This window comes from Drosophila arizonae, chromosome 3 (assembly GCF_054131065.1).
Source record: "Drosophila arizonae isolate 15081-1271.41 chromosome 3, UAZ_ARI_1.0, whole genome shotgun sequence".
Classification (NCBI taxonomy): Eukaryota; Metazoa; Arthropoda; class Insecta; order Diptera; family Drosophilidae; genus Drosophila; species Drosophila arizonae.
Genome location: NC_142923.1, coordinates 4617314 through 4639520, shown reverse-complemented (window position 1 = coordinate 4639520; position 22207 = coordinate 4617314). Strand labels below are relative to the sequence as shown.

At 35.7% G+C, this 22207-nt stretch overlaps 2 protein-coding genes across 3 annotated transcripts in view; one reads left to right on the top strand and one right to left on the bottom strand.

Moving 5' to 3' along the window:
• dpr2 (defective proboscis extension response 2) overlaps positions 1 to 22207 on the bottom strand; it is an 89937-nt gene that overhangs the window by 38784 nt on the left and 28946 nt on the right. The window lies entirely within an intron of this gene.
• Positions 7826 to 8860, top strand: LOC108610953 (uncharacterized). Of its 2 annotated transcripts, none has more exons than XM_018003341.2 (2): positions 7826 to 7982; positions 8064 to 8860. In XM_018003341.2, the coding sequence occupies exon 2, from the start codon at positions 8072 to 8074 to the stop codon at positions 8696 to 8698; it is 627 nt and encodes a 208-aa protein (XP_017858830.1). In that variant the 5' UTR covers positions 7826 to 7982; positions 8064 to 8071; the 3' UTR covers positions 8699 to 8860. The 2 variants fall into 2 exon arrangements, with proteins under 2 accessions (XP_017858830.1, XP_017858831.1); XM_018003342.2 differs by having other exon boundaries at positions 7867 to 7987.

Here is a 22207-nt window from a genome sequence, read left to right as displayed (position 1 = left end):
CAATCTCATTTATTCAGCTAAAGATAACTTTTATTAAAATATATTTAACAAAAAACTGTGCTAATATTTTCTCTTGTGGCTTCAACTATAAAACTAGGGCCGGCAGCTTAAGAGCTCCAAGACAAACTAACAAAAAAAAAATCAGCTCACATTTGAAATAATTTCATTGAAGGGCGTGCAGAAAGGCACAAATAGGGAAAGAGAGAGAGAGGCAGAGAGACTGAGAGAGATGGAGAGTAGGATAAAAAAACAATGAGAGAATGGCACTAATGTAAAATAAAAGAAATGCTAAAAGTTTTCTCATGTCGCCAAAGGGAAACGCAAAGCGGAAACGGAAGTCACATTTGGACCACATGTGCGGACATGTCGCCCATAATTTCAACACACATAAATATGTAGATTTACATTCGCGTGCACTTTGTTGAATTGCCTGAGCAATCAAATTATAGCCACACACACACACATGTATATATTTAAATGAATATCTATGTGTGGAAAAACAGTTTTTTAATTAAAAAAGATAAATACAAAATATTAATTTGATAACAACAACATTGAGGCACAAGAAAAATAATCAACAGCAGCAACAAAATGTTGGAAAATTATACATCAACTTTGCTGTTCACACAGACATTACACTAATAAGAACGACAGCAACAGCAACAACAATGACAATAAAACGCAGGTAACAACAGGTAAGAAGCGGCACAACTGGCTGCCATTCAGCGAGTCTCCAAAAAGCACAAAAGCTTCGATGTGCCCCACAAAAGAAAAGAAAAAGTAGAAAAAGAAAAGAAACAAAAATGAAACAAAAATAAAAAGCCGCGCTGCTAACGTAAACAATGCCACAAAAGCAACACGTGCCCCCAACCAATAGTGAAGCGCCACGGCCCCCCACCCCCGGCCACGCCCACAGGCAGCACAGCCGCCCACTTACCTGCCAGCTAAATGCTCACGTAGCCGTCTTAATGAGCCACAGGTTTTACTTATACAATGGCAATGCCGACAGCTAACAACAATAACGAAAAAGCGACAGAGACGGACGTATGTACGTTTTGTGGATGAGTGAGCAAGAGAGAGAGAATGTGTAAGTGTATGTCCACAAGCAAATGAAATAAAATGGCTTAATTTATTAAACACGAAAATAAGGTAGAGCCCCAGCCGTTTTGGTCCATGCCTTTAATTAAAAATATCAAAACAGAAAAAGAATTACCTCGAGCCTCGTTGCCAGTCGAAAGGTTTTTTGATACGGGGCCTGGACACTGGACACTGGACACCTGGCGAGCAATCACATTTTCAAACCATTTCCGCATGTCAAACTGCAGAGAAAGCCAAAAACCTTCGACCTCTACCCAACGGAGCTAGAGACTCGAGTCTGACAGGAGTAAATAGTTTTGTGGTTCCGTGCTGTCCCAAAACGAGCTGACACTATGTCTGCCCAGCTGACAATGAAGTAATTTGCCCAAATTGTTACCTACTAATTGGCAACCGGAATATATGTGTAAACACACACGCTAACACACAATAAAGAAAACCACAAAAAAAATCGTAAGCTGTGAACAGCTAAGGGAACTGTGCGATAAATTAGATTGCAAATTGTATTTTTTTTTTTCTTTCCTTAAATCCTTGAAACCAAGTTTATCTCTCTTTGAAATATTCCAGACATTTTACATAAAATTAAATAGAATTTAATTACAAAACATTAAGTTTCTAAATACTTTGTTACGAAAATCTTCGTACGAAAATCTGTATTAAATTTAGTTTCGCTTAATTTTCAATTTGTAATCTCTTTTCCCATGCCATGATTTTTTCAGTCAGCCCTTTGCTAACAACAATTCTCACATTATTATTACTAAAAGAAAATTGTTCGGCCCCGAGGGCAAATAAAAACAAACAGAGCTTTGAGCGAAATATTCGGAAATGAGCTTAAGCAGCTGTCGGAAAAGCGAAAGCATCCTCATTTGCAGCCCAATTATGCAGCAATAAATTGCAAAAAAAAAAGGGAGGAAAAGAACATTGAACACAGGTCCCACAGCTACATAGGTCTACATGTATATCTGATTCTTTTGAAGCAAGGAATATCCTCTTTGCTGACTTAAAAGTGAAAACCACAGTCAGAAAGATAAAAACCTTTAACAATTTAGCTCCGAGGCGCCAATCAATGCAAAACATTTGTCAAGGCAGCGTAAACGGAATCGTAAACGATACAGAAACCGAAACCAAAAACCGAAAGCCGAAACCATTTCACATATCAAAGAGATGCCAACATGAATTGAAGCAAAAGCTGCAATTATGAGCGGCATTCAATCAAAAGAACCCGAACCCGAGGCAAACAGCGCGATGGGAAATAAATAAAAGATCCCGACGAGGTTGCCAGACTTCCAGTTGCTCGAAATGCCAGAATCTTAAAAAATTATATTCAATAATGGCGAGAAAGTAGAAATTTAAAAATTTCAAAAATCTATATTTTTAATATAATCTGAAAAATCTTCAAAATTAAAATCATTATCGATTTTAATCGATTTCAGAGAAACCGAAAAGCTTTTAGAAGCTTTTAAGATATGAGTCAGCCCTAATGTTTGTAAATAAACTTTATGAACCAGACCACGCCTGCTATTATCCTGTATAACTTTTATCAAAATCATTATACCCGATTAAGTCACTTACAACGGATTTAGGGTATAAAAAACACATTTTTCGACCAATATTTCTGGCATGTAAAGAAACTTGCTGACAGTCAAATTGGTCGGCAAAAGAAGCAGCCAATGGTTGCCCCAAAAAACAAGATATATTGGCGGGCCAGCAGGAAGCGTTATAAAAGCTATTAATACATAGACACACATAAGCCAAACGAACCACCAAATCAAAGTGTGAATACCGCTCAATGGTTTACTCACATCATGGACGGTCGATGAGATTGCCAAAGCGGCTGTTGGGCCAGCAATTCCTGGTGGGTTGGGTCACACAACAGTTTTGGGCATTTGGTCAAGGCATTTTATTGTTCTGGTGCGGCCAACAATAAAACGAATAAATATGAAGAGAGAAAGAGTCGTATAGGTAGGCATTGCTCGACTTGGGCATAGCCTAATAAATCAATAAAACGAGCGTTTCTTATAGTCTACATATTATCTACATAATGCTTCAGTTCCTTGAGAGATTTTCTATCTAATTTTTTTGCTATATTTTCTCAATATATAATACATTTATAGGAACACAAACATGACATAAATTGTAGTACAGCAAAGCTGATCAAGGTATATTTTATAACTTTTTTAGCTGTACAAGGGTCTGAAGGACTCTTCAGATTAATTGTTCTTAGAAAATTTCTGTAAATCGACAAAAGAGAAAAGTAATAATAATCTCCATACCAAATTGCATACCTCTAACTCTTATATTTCTCGAGCTATATACAGTTTTAAAACCTAATCTTACCGACATCTATCCCTATATATCTCTATATTCCGAAAAAAAAAAAACTGTTTTATAGACGACCAAAAGTTAATTAATTAATTTCGCTCTACTTTCCCCATTATGAAACTTCCTTCCAAGCATAAAACCCTTTAAAATCTCTTTCAATTTATACAGGGTATAAAAAGGCGGCAGCAAATCTTTCATTATTCATTATAAGCGCCACACAGACCGCAATAACTTTTAGCCAAGGGTGGCGCAAAAAGGAACTCCAGTCATTTATCTTGAGTTGCCCGGCTCGATAGCCGGTAAGTCAGTGGTTCCGACTGTCGAAAAATTTCATCAATCTTTCAATAATGCGGCTCAAATTGCCAATGGAATGACAGGGAGGGGACGAAGGCAGGCAGGAAAGAGCTCAGGTAAGTAGTCCAGCGGTGAGCGCAGTAGAGTTCAGTGTCATGTAAATTTGTTTGCGCTGTTGCACGTAGCCAATAAAACGTCTCGGAATGTGCCCTCACTTAAGCGGCAATTGAACCGCACTATATCCCACAAAGCACTAACACACTAACACACACACACACTCTTTCTCTCTCCCAGTGCCATATGAGGCAGGTCATCAGTATAGAAAGAAAGAAAGACAGTCGAAAGCAAATAAATCATGCGGCCAGCCCAAGTCCTTGAACTGTTTACGCGTACGATGCTTCAAGCAACCCAACAGACTTTTATTTATTTTTATCATTTTTTCTGCCATTGACGATGCGAACACCCAAGCACACACACACACACACAGATACATATTAGTATATATATACATCTTTTTTCTTCCGTTTCGGCTTTTTTGATGGCTAATAAATTCGTGCCGCATTCGCATATCCCTTTTATTTATGTTTGTGTTTAGCGTTTTTTATTGATTATACTGCGTAAAATATCTACTTCTCCCTCTGCACATCGCTCCTCTCTGCATTCCTTCTCTTTGTCTCTCTTCTCAAGATATTTCTCATTTTATAAGTACCCCAGTTGTCAGATATATTGCGAAGCTTGTCGCTTCAGTGCGCCTAATGAAGTTATAGCTCGATACGCTTCTCAATTTTCGGTCTTCATTTCATTGTTAGCCAAAGTTCTCACTCCCTCCCTATATCGGTATGCATATAAATGTACACATATATATATATAGCAATATATTTTCATTAGCAGTAAAGAAAATTAAGCTTTTCGGGGTTCCATTTTTTGCCCTTAGTCAGCGTAAATAATTTTCACTTATTTAATTGGCAGTGAAAGTGAAATTTATGAAAATTCCCATCGATACATTTAACAAATGTTTACGGCTTGATTGCGCTTCATTTGTTTAAACAGCTGCCTCGTTTAAAGGCTAAATCAATTGAATCTATATGAGCTGTGCTTTTATGGCTTGCATATGCTTCACATTATAAAACTGACAATAAGCTGTATAGAGTTTGTCGTAAGTTAAAACTAATTAAGATAAAAATAATATCTAGCCTTTTTCATTTGTTTTGATAACGTTTTTCATTATTGATATATAATGAAATAAAATAAAATTCTCGTCAATCCGAAATATTTAAAATTTTAAATACAAATTCACAAAAGCAATTTATGGTATAAAAGACAATTTTATTCAAATAAATCTTAAGCTAATAAATTAGGTATCATTTAATCATAGAAGCAAAGAATTTAACTCTTGGCTGTTGATACTAATCAAAAACAAATTAATTTACAAACATACATAAATAAAAATTAATAGTTATTTTACAGAAATAACTACATATTAACATATGTTCTATGATTTTTTTTTAAAGATATTTTCTACTGCACAAAATACATTTTGTAAACTTTATAAATAAATTACTTAGTATCAAAATAAATGACATGAAATGAAATATATTTCTCACTTAAATATATCTATTCTTAGTTTAAACAAAGCTAAATATATTAAAATCTATATATAAATTCTATATATAAATTACCCACAGAAAATTGGAAAAGCTTTTCTTCAAAATTTTACTCACATATAAGCAGCTTACAGAAAAGTCCAAATAATATTCCAAGAAAAAAGTCTTTGCTGTCCCTCTTTCTATTTTGCTCTCGCTATTTCCCCTTCCACATATGAAACAGCCAATAAAAGATATTTTGCAATTTCTGCAGGAATGTTTGCAGCAGGCAGCAACAGTTGAAGAATGTGAACTTCTGGCTGCAATCATCTTCCAGCTTAGCCCTGGCACGAGCTGGTCTGGACAGCTCACAGCCCGGCATCATTCCATTGAGATCTGAGAACCAAATGCGTATGCCACGGACGCCACTCGATCTGGCCGTGCACTGTCCTTTTGCCAGGCACTCCTCTGCAATAAGATTCTCAATGTAGGCCAAAAAGTCGGCCGTCGAACGATTCATAGCAAGCGCTGGCCCAACTGCAAATGCAACTGCCGTCCAAGCTGCTTTTCAGCTTAAATAGGCATAGATCTAGCAGAGGGCAGAGCTGGCCAATAGAATTAGTCAGTGCAAGTGGGCAGGCGATAAATGGGCGATAAGACATTTGTTTTGCTATAGCTACTACAAGCTTAGAAGAGAGTTGAAAAAATTGTTGTGCAAGTTTTTCAGTTTGTTAAGTTACAGTTTTGAGTTAGGCTGTTATGAAGTCTTTGCTTATGAAACTACAAAATGTTTAACAGTTTTAGTTTTATATAGTACTAGAATTTTATGTATATTTTCATTCAACTTAAACCGTTTTACTACTTTATCAAATAAAAACTGTATAACTAACATATAGAGTGCTTCATGAGCTTAAGCCCAGGATATATTCTAGTCGAAAATCAACTCTTACTAGATTTTTGAATTCGTGTCTCATCTAACTAGAATACCACAGAGGAGGAGAATAAACTTTTATTTTTTAAAAGAGGCTACTCAACAAAATTCTGACTTATTCGAAGATTATGTATTTGCCATATCTCCCTTACGCATTTTCCTAAAATCTCAATATAAATATTCCACGATTTGCACTTCTCAACTCAAACTCGTGCAGACATAACTAATATACACACTTTACATTCTAAGCGCGCATAAAAATGAGTGTCTCTCTTCTGCTTCTTGTTTTCTGCTGAAGCAATGCTCAATGTCTCGTTTGTTTGCGATAAAAGAGACACTCCTGCGGCGACAGGTTCTCGGCACGTAGCCAGTCAAGCATTCGGTCAGCCAGCAATTGTTGAGGCCAAAGGGCATCGCATCTTGGCCGGGTGTGACTTCTTGACAGCCAACGGAATTGTCGCTTTATACTGCAACATTCAACTGGCAGCTGGCCAGCCTTTTATAAGCCGAATGCAGACGTTGGCGATTTACAGGAAAAAGAACAAAAATGAAATAAAGCTAACCGCTGGGCTTGCCTTGCAGCCTGACAAATTGCCATATGCTTAAGTTATCATTCGGTATAACTCACGGCTTGTTCTTTAGTCAACTAAGTGAAGCTTTCCTGCACCTCAATTGGTCTCCAGCTGTGCGGTCTGTTTAAAGTTGAAAGCTGTTTAATTTGTTAGCTGTCGCCGAGTTTATAGCGAGCTACTTTGCAGGTGTTTTAAGCAACAGCTTAGCTTAGCTCAAATGTTGAATATGAAATATAAATTAGGAATCACTTTAGAAAAACGTCTTTGAAACAATTTAAATGAAATTCAGGCCATGTGCACAGCTGTGTGTAAATTAATTTTACATTTTGAACTTTCTCGCTGAATCGTCTTTGAGCTGTAATCCAAATAATTTGCTTTGATATGAGCCGCAAATAACATTTATCTACAATGAGTAGGCTTAAGTGACTATTTGAGCTCAACCCATTTCATACAAATAAGCGAACAATTTATTTATAATTTAAGATAACGCACATTAAGATATTCAAACGGTTTCTCGCTTTGTGCAACGAACTGTCAATCAATTTCAAAGCGAATGTCCCAAACAGATCTTGAACTGCTTGTCTATTAAACAATTCAAGTGCCTGAGGCTAAGAGTTGACTTTGAGATACTCTTGAATCGAAAATTATCATTTTTTTAGTCAAATTTGTATGCATTTCAGTAATAACTAAATGGGAAATAAAATTTGAAGAAAATACTTTGCATTTAAAAAAAAATAATTGAATATAGGAGCTGAGAGTGAACAAATTCAATGAAAATCACAAGTAAAATTCACAAACTTTCTTCTGTTTGGCCCTCCTTAGTTACAGGGTAAATACACAGACACGCATTCAAAATCCACATAATTCATTCAAGACCCTAATTCAGTTAATTAATATTAAATGAGCACAATGGTATATCAAACACTCGCCGCAGAGACGCTTTGTGCGGCTGTCAGTGAAATACAATTAGGCAAATGTCAAATTCAAGTGCGACCGAAAATATGCGCGAAAGACAAATAATTATTGTTCTATAAACGAACATTTTGTGATTGGCCTAATTTTAGAAAACTCAGTAGGCCTAGAACCGAAAACGAGGCATGCCCTATGAACACAGGACTGTAGGAATCATTTGGAAATTATCACGAAACGCATTCACATGAATTTCAGACACATTTTTAAAAATTAGTAAAGTATTTTTATCCGTCAACATTTTTTTGCTTCAGACAACTACAAAAGTTTTTTTTTTATTATTATTTCTGACTTAAGACTGCAGAATGGATGTGACAAGCAACAGCGAAAGTACTTCTCGGCCATTTACGAATAAACCAGTTAATTCGCAAGGCAATAAACTTATATCAATGGGTCGCTGGGTCAGCGTATACAATGATATGCATGGACTAATAAGACGATCAATAATGCCGCGTTATGGTAGGGTCGCCGTTGAAGACAAAGGTCAAATATTGCTGGAGCCTCTGCTATACCAACTAACCGGACGTCAGGATTTTAATCGTATGATATTTTTGTTGGCCCCTTCGTCAAAGCAAAACTTTCACCGCAAACTACACTGCTTCGAGCGGGATACATACAAGCATTTGGGCAGTACATGCATAACCTTGAAGGAATTGGAGCTACTGCAGCAGTTCGAGATGCTATTCAAATACGAATTGGTCTACACAGATGAATACTTGCACGTCAAGTCTCTAGCCTGTGACAGTTCAATCATCGAGCAGCTCGTACAGAGCCGCAGAACAGCTCTACTTAACGAAAGCGAACCAGATCCACAGCCGAAGATAAAATCATTGCGTCAACCAAAGATTCCTGTCCGCTTGCGTGTATCGGACGTTAAGAGAATCCAAAAAATCGAAAGCGGTGATACTGGCGAGCCAGTCTGGAAGCTTTAAGCCTAAAATATCCCAAGCTGTACTATTTAAAAATGTTTCTATTTCTTACGATGTAAGTGCTCTACTTTTCGGTTCAAAATAAAAAATCAAGAGCACTACAATTAAAATTGTCCTAGTTAATACGCTGAGCTCTATAAAATACAGTTTTGCATGCCTCCAGAACTCTACTATTTTATTTTATTTATTTTATTTTATTTTATTTTATTTTATTTTATTTTTATTTATTTATTTTTATTTATTTTTTTTTTTTTTTTTTTTTTTTTTTTTGAGACATTTAAAAATTAAGCCCAAAGCCAAATATTCCATAGAAAACAAAATAAATTAAATAAAGCAGAAAATTCTAATTCAAATATCGGTGTCTGTACAATACATAATACAGTAATTTATATTTAAAAATATATTTTTTTTAAATATATATTTAAAAAAATATATACATATCAAATGAAAAGCTCATTAGTTCTCAAAGAATCTGTGATTGTCGCATAAACAAAAAAAAAAATTAAACAACTAAATAAATATACAAATTAAAATTACAGAATCCAGAAGTACAAGAAAAAGTTGTTAGTAAATTTTCTGAACGATACAAAAATAGTTATGGAATGCAAAAGTCTCTGTCAGATATTTAAGTATCTCCAAGATAGAAAACTATCTGTAATATATATATTTATTAAGGTAAACAAGTATGTGTCTGTACGAGAAAAATGATCTGTTTAATACAGAAATATATATAAAAAAAAATCTATGCAATATAATATATATATATACATTTGAAAATATGCATGTAAAGCTGCCAAAGTATCTGTGTGATAACAGTATTTGCATGGAATCGTCGGCTATGAAATTCAGTGCCCATTAAATGCGACATTACACGATATTCAAGCTAATAGCTATAATACGCGCACAGTAAATGTGCATGACATAAGCTGATTGCTGCGAATCAACATAACCAAGAACAGGAGACGACGACGGGGGTGAAGGATAAAGGCTTAGTTACTATGGCTAAGAGCATAACTGTAATTTCCCAAGTACTGTTCCAGCTAATGGACCGGCGGCAGGGCAGCATGGATACGGTACATTCGCTAGAAAAATAAAGAAAAATCTCTCTTAACAGTTGAATAAACATTCAACAATCGACATGCGAGATGCGAAATGCGAAGTGCGACATGCGATATTCGATAGCCGTGTTGCGAGGCTTGGATTGGCCATTAAGCGACATCAGACGTGCTGCGCTCAAATTGAAGTGTTATGAGATAGCAGTATCCATTATACAGACGACAGCACCCACTCATCACTCAATTAATCCCCTCAACTGACTGTCTCTCCCACGGATAGCCGCACACAGCACCTAGCACCTAGTACCTTTGGCTCGAATGTAGCCGGCGCTGCGGCAAGCCTCGTCAGCTGTCATCATTATTTTGCGCAGCTTAACTAATCGAAGGATAACTGCGAAACCGGGCAGTTACTGGGCCAACCTAGTGAATAACATGGGCAGCTGGAGAGCTGGATAGCTCGATAACTGGATAACTGGGGAGCTGGCGACTTTGGTAACGCCAATGCCGCAGCGCTTATGGTCGCGGCCAACAGCATATTGGATCCTAGCTAGGTCCTGCCGGGCGCAGTCTCATTGCTGTCAATTGTTTTATTTCCAATAATGGGACAGCCCTGCAGCACAAATTTCAAAACAACGAGCGAAAGCTGCGGCAATAGGGAGACTCCAACTAGCAGATACTGCTTAATGGACTTAATGGACATAATATGCATACAACTCATCATTTGAATTTAAGTGCAGGAATAGCATTTATTTCCAACAATTATGAAATTATTGTTATTTTTATTTGATTAAACGTACCATAAATTATCATAAGAACATAAATTCTATGTTTCATCGCTCTAGCTCCTCTAACTCTGGAGATTACTAGAGATTGATAGACAGGATTTCTTTTCTATCTTCTAAATTAAGTAGGGCACTCTATACCTATAGTCAACTTTTAAGTCTTTAGTTGAGCTGTGATCTATGAGCTCCTCTCACTTCATTTTATTTGACTTAATCAACTCCATATTACAAATTATTTATTTCTTATTCTTAAGCTACAGCGATTATTTAATTCATAAAACATTAGTAAACTTACCCTTTCGCTTCTTCCTTCCCAAGACTCAACCTATTCTATAAATTTAATACACCATCTTTGATCAACTCGGACGCACATACTAGACTCTCTTCCTCTACCTCTTATATTCGATTCTCTCTCTATCTCTCTCTCTCTCTTTCTCTCTCCCTCTCTCTGAATCTCACATTCGTCGAAATTGTAGCGCTTTGAAGAGCAACGTCCTGCGCTGCTCTTAAAGTTTATAATCCTCTTACTAGTTCAGCTGGTGGCAGAATTCTTTTTTTTTTTTTTATCGATGGGTTCTATGAAAATCATAAATAAATAGCTTTGGGTCGGTAAGCTGATATGCCTTTCAACCACTTTATGGCTACAGGGTATAACAAACACTTTACGTTTTACGTGCTCTCTCACATTTTTGGCATTTTATATTGTACTCGGTTTTCTAGGCCAACACGGACAGCACATTGTATGTCTGTGTGTGCAGACAGCTGTGTATTAGTCACTGTCTGTGAGTGCTCGTGTGTGTAAGTGTGCTCATGTGTGTGTGTGTGTGAGTATGTGTGTGTTTGTGTCAGGCGCACTTTTCCAATCCGTTGGTTTTGTACTTTTGCTGTTTTTGGTCGGTCGTATTGGCCATCGAATACTGCAATTTACACAAACACAAACGCTAGCGCCTCCTACCTCGCACCTCACTACATTTCATCCACTTTGTGGCCGACGAACGGCGACGAGCGGGTCAACAGTTTTAAAGTTTGTGCTTTGCTTTAGATTGCATTTCAACCTCAAATGTTGGCCAACGTGTTTATACCCGTGGCCAATGCGACGGCAAACTCGTTGTGCTTGTGGGGGCATGTTTTATGATAGAATTGATTGAAACAGGTAGCAGTTTACATAGTTTATGTTATAGTACATATGTTTGGCTAGAGCTTTTAGGCAAATAGAACAAGCTAATCTGGCTAAAAAGTTTTGGACGAACTGAAGTAGGGCTTGCAAGCGATAAAAAAAAGAGTGATTGATATAAAAACTATGAATATTTGATTAAAATTTCTAGTTTTGAAAAAAATATATATATTAGTAAATATAAATATCTTATATTGGTATTTATGTCTTTCATATAATTTTATATAATATTTTTTTTGCCGTAAGACTTTTTGTATACAAATTTATTAATTTTTTTTAACGAATATTTTATACATATTGAATGAATTTAACACTTTCCGTTAGTATTTTATATATAAGAGTAAAGGTTTTATATTTGTATTTGCAATACAAATATATTATAATTTTTACAATATAATTTTTACATAACTAAAAAGTAGAAGTTTCCATATTCTTTCATTTATCTATCATACATTTACATCCAGCTAACAATTGTTAAAGAATCTCATCCCAATCAAGTTAAGTCTCAAAAAGTCTCATATAATTTGCCTAGCTTAACGCATACTTTACAATCTTTTGAGTTGTATTCTAAGAACCATGTTTCTGACTTATATGGTTGTAGGCTTAGGGCACTCATGATATCTCTGGCATGTTGCCTCCTTTCTAGCCTGGAAACCATTCTATTGTGCCACGTCTCCCACCTTTTCGCTTCTGATACGCTGATGTATGCAAGCATCAGCTTTTGAGCCTTGCATTGTTCGAAAGTTCGCATAGTTTTGCACTTGCCTACTCGCATAGCAACATATGCGCTTATACGTCATGCTCTTCACTGGCTGAGTGGCATAAACTAATAAGAATGCCAGATTGGGCGGCTCTGTATGCATGCATGTGTGTGTGTGTGTGTGTGTGTTCGTGTATGGAACAATGGCATATGAATTCAGCTCAGGTTAAGGCCGCATGGTGTCTATCTGCAGCTACAACTACAACAGCCCAATGTCCATTTCGTATGGCATAATCGTAATACATATCTGGATTCTCCATTAGCGAACTGGTCCATCAGTGCATGCAAATTTTCACCATGCGATTTAGTCGAGTGCAACAGCAACAGCGCCAGTCCCACTGGCCAACCGAAAAGTCCATTGACCATTGTTAATTTGCATTTAATTATTCGCTATTCACTGAGCAGCTCACAGCTGACACTAGAGTTCAGTTGTTAGAGCCTATTGTCCACTCTCATGGCTATATTTGGCGGACGTTGATAACGCATTAAACAGGCAACGGAAATTTTGCAGAATGCCAGAATAGAGAATGTGACATTTCGATGACATTGTTTAGTTGAAAATTTAAAATAAAACTTTAATATGTGATATATAGATGTATATATGTATATACTCCATTGTGGTACGTTTTATTGTCGCTCAAATAAGCGCAGCAACATGTTGGCAACGATTAAGTGGAGAGTATCGCAGTGGAGACAATTAATTGAGGAAATAAGCATAATGAAAGCAAATGTTGTCCACTTGGCAAAGCACTCACATTAATTATAACAATATCCTCATATTTATTGAAGGCCCAACAGCCTCCTCACAAATGCTTGTCAAATTACCAAAACAATTTATCACAATTTATATACCCAGATGTATATATATTATGCTGGGTAGTTTTGTATGAAAACAATGCCACTTGAACTATGGCCACATTTTGCGGGCCACCTCTTTAAATGCGCTTAATTTCAATCAAAGCCAGAAACAAAGCGCCAGTCGGCTGGCCCTCAAAATTGTTTTCAACACACAAAGCAAACAGTGGGCGAACTGGCCCTAAGCAAACAAATGCCACGAGAGCCAAAGAGCGGAATATAAAACTAAACCCAACCAAGCTCAACTTAGCTGAACTCATTTCGGCTCAACTCAACTGAACTGAGCCGCAGTAAACAATCACAACTTATGACAAGAAACGCAGCTAAAGCCATACGAAATCATTTTCCGCTGCAGATAAGGAAATTGAAGTACTCTAACTTTATTTTACTTGGGACTTTGGATTATAAGTAATTATAACCAGGAAGAAGAAAACTATATTTTAAAGATAAATTTAGATAAAAATAATAATTTAATAATTAATAACTTGACACAAAAAAATAAATTTTTTCCCAATTTAAAAAAAAAAATTGTATATATGTTTAAAAAAATCATTAATTTGTATGAATACAAAATACAAAACTTGCTTTTAATTATATAAGAAAAAATTAAAAAAAAAATTATATTTATTAAAAAAAAAAAAAAAAAAAGTTTCTGTTCTTTTTAATCAAAAAATAATAATTTAATGATTATTTTCACAAATTCTGTATTCAATTCGAATAAATTTTATATTCCAACTTTGAACATTTTAAAAATTTAATATTCAAATTTTGAGTAAAATTCTTTTTTAAATTTATTGAATCTCCAATTTTTAAGTTTACAAAAAGCTTTTAAAAAAAGTGTTTCATTAAAAAAATTTATAATTCATAAGATCCTTTCCTTTTAATTTTTTTACTACTCAAATCGTACAAACAGAGCTCTGAAATAAATCTTTTTAAAAGGCCTTAAATATATCCACCTCTACCCTTTTTCAAAGTAACAAAAGCAAGTAAAGCAAAGCCTATCCGATAAAGTACTTCTTTGTTTAATTTTTTCTTGCAAGTTCAAAACAAAATTCAAACGTAAACGAATTTTATCTTATCACCAAGTCGGTTAAATAAAATAAATTTTATAAGCAAAAAATTCTGCACCTTTCGCGGAAACGCATATACCTTATCAAATCTTACTTTGATGTTGACCTGCCTAGCCTAAGCCGCACTTTTCGTCTTTCTCTTTCTGCGCTTCCACTTTCTCCCTTTCTTTCATCTCATTCTGAATGGAATTAAAACGCATTTTTCTTAATTTGCTAGTCCAAAGAAATAGCGCACAATTAAATGCGCATCAGCTGGCTCAAACACACACACAGCCACACACTAATAGAATCGGTTGCACAGAGCAAAATAAGATTAAGCAACTGCGCCTAAAAGTTTGTAAGCGAAAATTAAAAGTAAATTAAATTATTCGCTGTCCTCCGTCGTTCTGTGTGTGGGAGAAAATGTTCAGCGCGCAGTTGCTGTTTTTCTTTTAGGTTACTTTCTCTTTGTTTTTGCTTTTGTTTTTGCTGTTGTTGTTGTTGGTGGTGGTTGGTGGTTTTTGCGGTCGCTTTGGTACTTTGTGGTACTCCGCATTTGAAGCACTGCTCCAAGGGGGCGTATGCGTAATTTTTCACACTTTTGCGACTACGACTACGACTGCGACTGCTGCTGTCTTATAATTTATGCACATTTTTTTTTTTTTTTGTTATTTATTTATTTTTACTGAGCATTTTGGCATTTTATTAGGCGTCACAAATTACATTGCAAATGGCACAAGCTGCAATCGTGAGAAACGAAGCGAGCAGGAGAGAGAGAGCGAGAATGGGAGGGAGTGGCAGATAGAGAGATCGAGTGCTCTGGACATGGTAAATGGCACCTTGGGGATTTGACTAATAGTTTGCTAATGCGCGTTTTATGCGCTGGATATTGTGGCTGCTGGGTTTGACCAAATTGATGCTGGCAGCAAAATAATGAAAACTTGAAATCGGGCGTGTGAAAGAGAAGGGCCAAAAGCGAAAGAGAAAGAGAGAGGAAAAAATAAATTGTACACTGCATTTAAAACGAAACCTAGAGCTAGAGCAGCTGGAGTTTGCCTTGAACAGAAAGTAAATCTTAGAAAATGGCGAGAAAATGTATGTTAGAATATTTAAATACATAGAAATATGAAATGGGTTTATCGATACAATGAAAGGAAATGCTGAAGTAATTTGATTCAAATAGTTAGTTAAATTAAACTGCTTAAGATTTTAATATTTAGTTAAAGTAATAATTAAAAATATTTATATTAATATATCATATTTTTTTTTTTTTTAATTTTCTTCTGTCGATCGAGATTGATTTAGACGCTTGCAGTACTGAAAGGCCGCAAGGAAAGAAAAGGAAAAGCTTCCTTAAAGCAGAAAAGACAAGTTAGCTGGATGACAGTGCATAAGAATTGCACATTAGGGGCACTCCGGCAATCAAGTGGCTTTTTTGTTGGACTAGCAACATGCCATAAATAAAGCAACATTAATTGAAGCCAAGTGCTATTTTAGTTATCGATTAAGTTTTGTTAGAGAGCTTGAGATTTTAGCTGTATAAGTTTAAAATTGAATCACATGCTGTTCATTTATTAGTCCATTTCCTAGACAACAATCAAATTCATTTACAGACAATTTTCCACAATAACAATCAGTGCTCGAGAACTGCAAAAGCCAGAGGCATCTAGATAGCATGGAAACTCTTCAAAACAGCCCAAACTTTAGAGAACACGACTAAAACTTTAATTGAAGCTGATTCTCTGCCTAGTTTCATGCAGATTTAGGCGTATAAAGCACATGCCTATATAAATCATATTTAGTTTCGATAATTGCAAATGGCATAGGCCAAAACACGCAAAATACATTAAAGCATTTGGGGCCATAAGGCGCTTAAAACTATGCCAATAATATTGCGTGTGCCAGTCAGGCGTGGCCTTATTGCAATGGCATTGGAGACCAGCTGGCCAGGCACAATGTGAAATGTGAAATGTGCAAAGCGAGATGCCGAATGCCGAATGCTAAATGCATTTTCCCAATGAAAGTCTCAAAATGCTCCAGCTAGAATAGAATGAGAAACAATGGAATGTTTTTGTTGCGAAAATTCACGTACAGCAAAGTTTGCATTTTTGGCATAGCGCCCACACACACACACACACATGCAGAGCTCGAGAGCAACTTACACACGTATGGAAATTCTTGGATATCGATGATAAGTGAAATCGCTTACAATGCCAGCATTGTGGCATTGAAATGCTTGGCGCCTATAGTGAAATTATGAAACCTGGTCTAACGTTGCGTATGAGCAACCAAGCAGAAGCGTAACTTGAGCTTAAAGTTGGTTACTTAGCCACACTGTGTGTGTTTTTGTGTATCTGTGTCTGTGTGTGCGTTCGTGTGTGCAGCACAAACAGCTTTGGCCATGGCTCACAACTTGTTGCAGCCAAGTAAATTGGTAAAGGGAGCCAGCTTGATGTGCAGCAGGAAGAAAACTTTGGCTATATTACGTATACGCCATGTAATCGGAACCCAATGAGTTGCGGCTGCCAGTTGCCAGTTGCCAGTTACCAGTTGGCTGGCTGGCTGGCTGGTGTTGGCTCAAAATTAAGCCAGGCACGTAACAAAACTTGAGCCCAAACACAAACACTGACAAGCTGGCTACAACAGTTTGGGGTGCTCGAGCGGGGCCAGACATCAAGCTATGGCACGTAGCCACATATAAACATTAGATGGATATCTATAAAGAAGCCGTCGCAGCGGCAACCGGCAGCAGTACCAGCAGCAGCAGCAGCACCAGAAAAACATGTTGCTGGAAATCATTTTTATTTTCTATGTATTTGTGTGTGTGTGTGTGTGTGTGTGTGTGTGTAGCTACCACCACGAAAGGCTGAGCTGCGCGTGCCAATTTTGTTTGAGGCCAAAGAAATCAGTCAAGCGTTAAGTTCACTTTGCTTATGTGTGCGTGTGTATATGTGTGTGTGTGTGAGCGTGTGTAAGTTGTCTTGCTGCCTGTCGAACCCATCGGGAGGCAGAAACACCTTTGGGCTTGCAGCTAATGAGCCGCATATTTTCTAAGTGCCGCTCAATTACACTGAGTGCTTGAGCTTCACTGCTCAAAGAAAATAGAGTGCGAGAGAGTGGTAGATGAACGTGAGAGAGGGAAGGAGTTGCGCTCTTCATTTCCCTTTTGCCTCAATTGCTGCCTGTTATGATAAATGTTTTGTGACTGTAACAACGAAACTAAACTATTTGGCAAACAATTGCAGTGCTACAGATAATTTACAGCTGCATTCAAGGCCATGGCATCCTGCAGTGGCAGCAGCAACAAGAAAATATGCAAAAACTTTGCCGGTGTGCAATTTCCCCTGACTTTCACAGCAAATTGAATGTGCAGTTGATTCTTACTCTCGCTATGCAAATACCTTGAACTGCACTTGGCAGACTTCGCAGCGAGCTTTAAGCGTAGACAGCCAACTTTAATAAAGTTAAATTGGTTTAAGAAATGTTTAACACATATACATAATAATACTTATTCAAGCTATAAAATAGTATATATTAATCGAATAATTCAATAAATAAATTATGCAACTTATTTGATCAATATGGAAAACAATACTGAAAGAAAATGTTAAAAATTGAATTAAAATATAATTTATATGTAAGTTGGAAATAAAGAACTATTATCAAATAGAAATAATGGAATACTTTCTCAAAATAAAAAATAAAATTTATTACAAGTTTTTATCTATTTTATACATATTAAAAGATAATAAAAATATATGCATCAGGCATCAGGCTTTTAAATATTTTATATTTTTTCAATTAGTTACTGGAGTCTCCGTATGTCTTTAAAAGGCATTACAAAAATTTTGTAAAATAAATTTAAACATTTTTTTCAATTCAAATTTTTCGTTCATTAAAATAGGAATGCCGATCGCTCTAATTACACTCTTACAGAAAAAACACCCAAACAAATCAGTGTGACTCCATTACTTTTTTTTTAATTTTTTTAGTAAAACATGTTTTACAACTGTTATACCGCTTGTATTACACACTAAAGCTGTAATAAATACTTTGTACGCGGAAAGCCCAAGCATGAGGCCTGTCACGTCAGCCATAAAGTATGCAGCATTTCTCGTACAATATTTTTGCCCAAAGAAAAAAGAAAAGAAAAAAAAAAAGAAACAAAGCAAAATCGTTCCTAATTGATTGCGCCGAAAGGCAACGGAGGCCAAATACCTGCCGAATGGCAGGCGTGGCTTTGCTTCATATTTTTTTTCGTAAAATTGGCAGCGTCAACGTCAATCAAAAACGAAAGACGAGGCCAACAGGAAGCAAGCAGCAAGCGCAACAAAAAAGTGGCACGTACATAAGACGAGTCTGCAGCATGTGGCAAATAAGCGAGCACACAGTGCAAATTGCAAATTGCAAGTTGCACGCTGCGCGCAAATTTCTAATTATAAATGGCCAACTTTAAGACTAATTAAATTCAAGTGGAAGCATTACCAAAAATATATATTAAATAATACATACCTACATATATATAAGTATGTGTATATGTGTGCCAAATAATTATCATAACGAACAAAAAGCAAACAAACCATTCAGAGCATGCAAGAAAAAGGCAGCTGCAGTAAATTTATGGCCAGCGAACAAAAACTTTTTGGCTTGCAGGCGCACAAAACTCAAACAAAAACCAAGAAACTCTGAAAGGAACAGAGAGTGAGAAAGAGAAAGCGAAATGGCGGTTAACAGTGAGAGAGAGCGAGAGCGGGCTAGCTAGCTAGGTAGATAGCAGCGGTGCCAACCCGTTGCCAGTCGCAGGGTCGGCGAATGCGGGTAACGGCACTTAAGTTTCGGCTATCGAAAAAGTTTTGGCGTCACATTCCCGTCTGCATATTCTCGTTGACCCAATGCGAACCCGATAGCCCAAATGCACCCAAGCCTAGCCCCCAACGCCAAGTCCACAATCTTCTGCATAATCTATGACAACTCAGCCAACAACTAACAAATAAATTTTATATATATATACACATACATACATACATATATACATATTTATGTATATATATTTTTATTGCTCTGAAACAATGCTTAAACTTTTCAACTGATTTCCGGTTTGTTTATTTGTGGTCACAATATAGTATGTGTGTGCATGGAATGTTTTTCATGCTCAACTATTGGATTTTAATGGAGTTGCGAATAAATATAAGAAACGAAAACTATTTAAAATGAATAAACGTAACAATTAGTAGAGTCAATAGAGAGAAAAACGTTGCAAATCTATTGTATAAGCAGCGTCAATGAAACAGCGAATGGATTAAAGTGCTTATATTATAAATATCCCAAGTCATTTAACTATGAAGAATATCTCAGTTAAACAAAATTTATTAATCAAGCTAAGAGCTTACGGAATCTATCACTGGAAGAAGGCGAAGTATGCTAATATATCTCAAATTTACGTTTTTATCAAGGAAGCTGTAAATTTGAAATCTCTAATCTTAGTCAAGTTTTTAGTGACTTATACATGAGATACAAGAAAATGGATTTATATTACATATATATTTTTTATCTAGTAATGCCTAAGCTTTAATGCAACTGTCATTTCAGAATAAAAAATTAGCCCATATTTTAGTAAAAAGCAATTTAAACACTTTTGCTTACTCTGTACTAATGCATAACTAAAATTTCCACTTAAATAAACATGAACTGTAAAGCTTTTCCCATTTCTTATTCCAAACGCACCTGAGCACATCTCACTAATTCCTAGTAAAATTGTTCTTAATTTAATATGCTGAAAATTGTGTATGATATTTTTATCATTTTTTTTTTTTTTTTTTTTTTTTTTTTTTTTTTTTTTTTATTACATTTGTTTAAGCCCATATGTAACTGATATCTCTGAAATTTCAGCTTGAAAAATAAGCCTAAATTTCAGTTAAGAACAGCTTACACTGTTACTTAATCTGTACTAATACAAAATTTAAATTTCCACTTACATAAACATGAACTGAAGCGCTTTTGTTATAGATTTTTCCTGCATTTTTTTTTTTTTTTTTTTTTTGCTTTCTAAGCACAACAAAAATGCCAAAACTTTTCAATCGAAATATTTTGAAACTCACCTGGTAGCGTTTAAAGTTACCAAGCTAACAAATAAAATGGCCAGCTCTCGAATTGTTGGCCAACACTTGTGAAATTCTTCACATAGTTGCAGCGAACAGAATAGGAAAAAAAAAATAAATAAATAAAAGAGGTAAAGTTGCACAAAACGTTTTGCAATTGGAAAAAGTTATTGCCTTTTAAGGCTTTACAATATATATAAGCCAAAAGTTTTGTCCAAATGCATTCGTCATATTGCGAAAAGGGGTTTCCATTGGGGTTAGCTCAAGATTTTCAGTTTTCGAGTGCTTTTTGGTTTTTTGCTGTCGGTCGATGGCAATGGATGTGCACACACACAAACACACGCACACTGAAGAAAGAGAGGCACCACATACAGGAAGACCTTCACACACACACATAAATCTAAAACTGAGATTTTACTAAGTGCCAAAATGCCTAAAAGCGTTTAAATATACAAATATGTTTAATATACAAATGGGTGTAGTAGTAAGAGTGTGTGTGTGTGTGTGTAGATGTGGGTGCGTGTTCAGAAATATGTATGTAAGATATGTTTATATGATAACTGGTATGGGACTGCCAATTAAGCCGCAGATTTGTTAGGGCTCTTAGCGTGGATTATTGTTTGTGCTTAAAATCACGTTAAAGGCTTAATAAATCAAAGATACGTAAGGAGTTGTTATCTATAATCTACTTTCCATAATCTAAATAACGCGTATTTAAGGTCAATAACAAGCTTTAGTTATTTGAGCTCATCTTACATATTTCAAGAGCTAGACGCATCAAAGCTTATGATATATACCATTTATACCAAACAAATGGAATATTTTATGTACAATAAAATTAAAGCAAGTAAACCCTAATCTATCATTTAATTTCGCTTAAGCAAAAAAAAAACAATCTCTAAACATATTTGATATCAGCAAAATTGGATATTTGAAAATTAAAAAAAAGAGTGGCATAAAAAAAATCTTTATTCATGCATAAACTTTCTTTGTGCACAAACAATTTTAAATATTTTGCATGCATATGCTTTTCCTGTAGTTTTAATAAACAAATTTGCTGCTAAATTGGTATCGAATGCAAAATGCTTCAATAAATTGGTTTATAAATTGTTTTACCTCTGCAAAATCGGTATATACATATTTAAAACATTTTGGATGAACAAACTGTATATTTTTAATGCAATTTTCCCTCTTTTTGAATTGATAAGCTAAATATATATTATGCGAAACTCTAATTTAAAGTTATTTTCTAAAATTAAACAACAATTAGTGGGCATTAGGCGAGAGCGTTACAAATGGCATATACATATAAATACTTGCATAAATAAAGAGCTGAACAAGATATATGAGAGCACACAAAAATGTGGCAAGCTCTGCTGTTGAAACTAGAGCCCAGCCACAACAGTGGGTATAATTCAACAGAAACTGCAAATGAAACAGGTGAGACTCTTGTGAGGTGAGCGAAACTGACTCTGTAATACTTGTTCATATGATGAATAATAATAATAATAACAATACCTACTTTTTTCGAATTTAATGAGCTAACTCTTAGTTATTAGATTAAAGAAAGCTAGATAGCTTTAGAACTTATTGAGAAATTTAAAGCAGAGTCATTTGTCGACCCACTTCCAATAATCTTTACAGATTGGTTGCGATTGGCTCCTCCTATTGCAGTTGTATGAGAGACTGAGAGCTTGCATAAAATTGCGGTATAATTATTATCCATGTGAGTTTGCGTT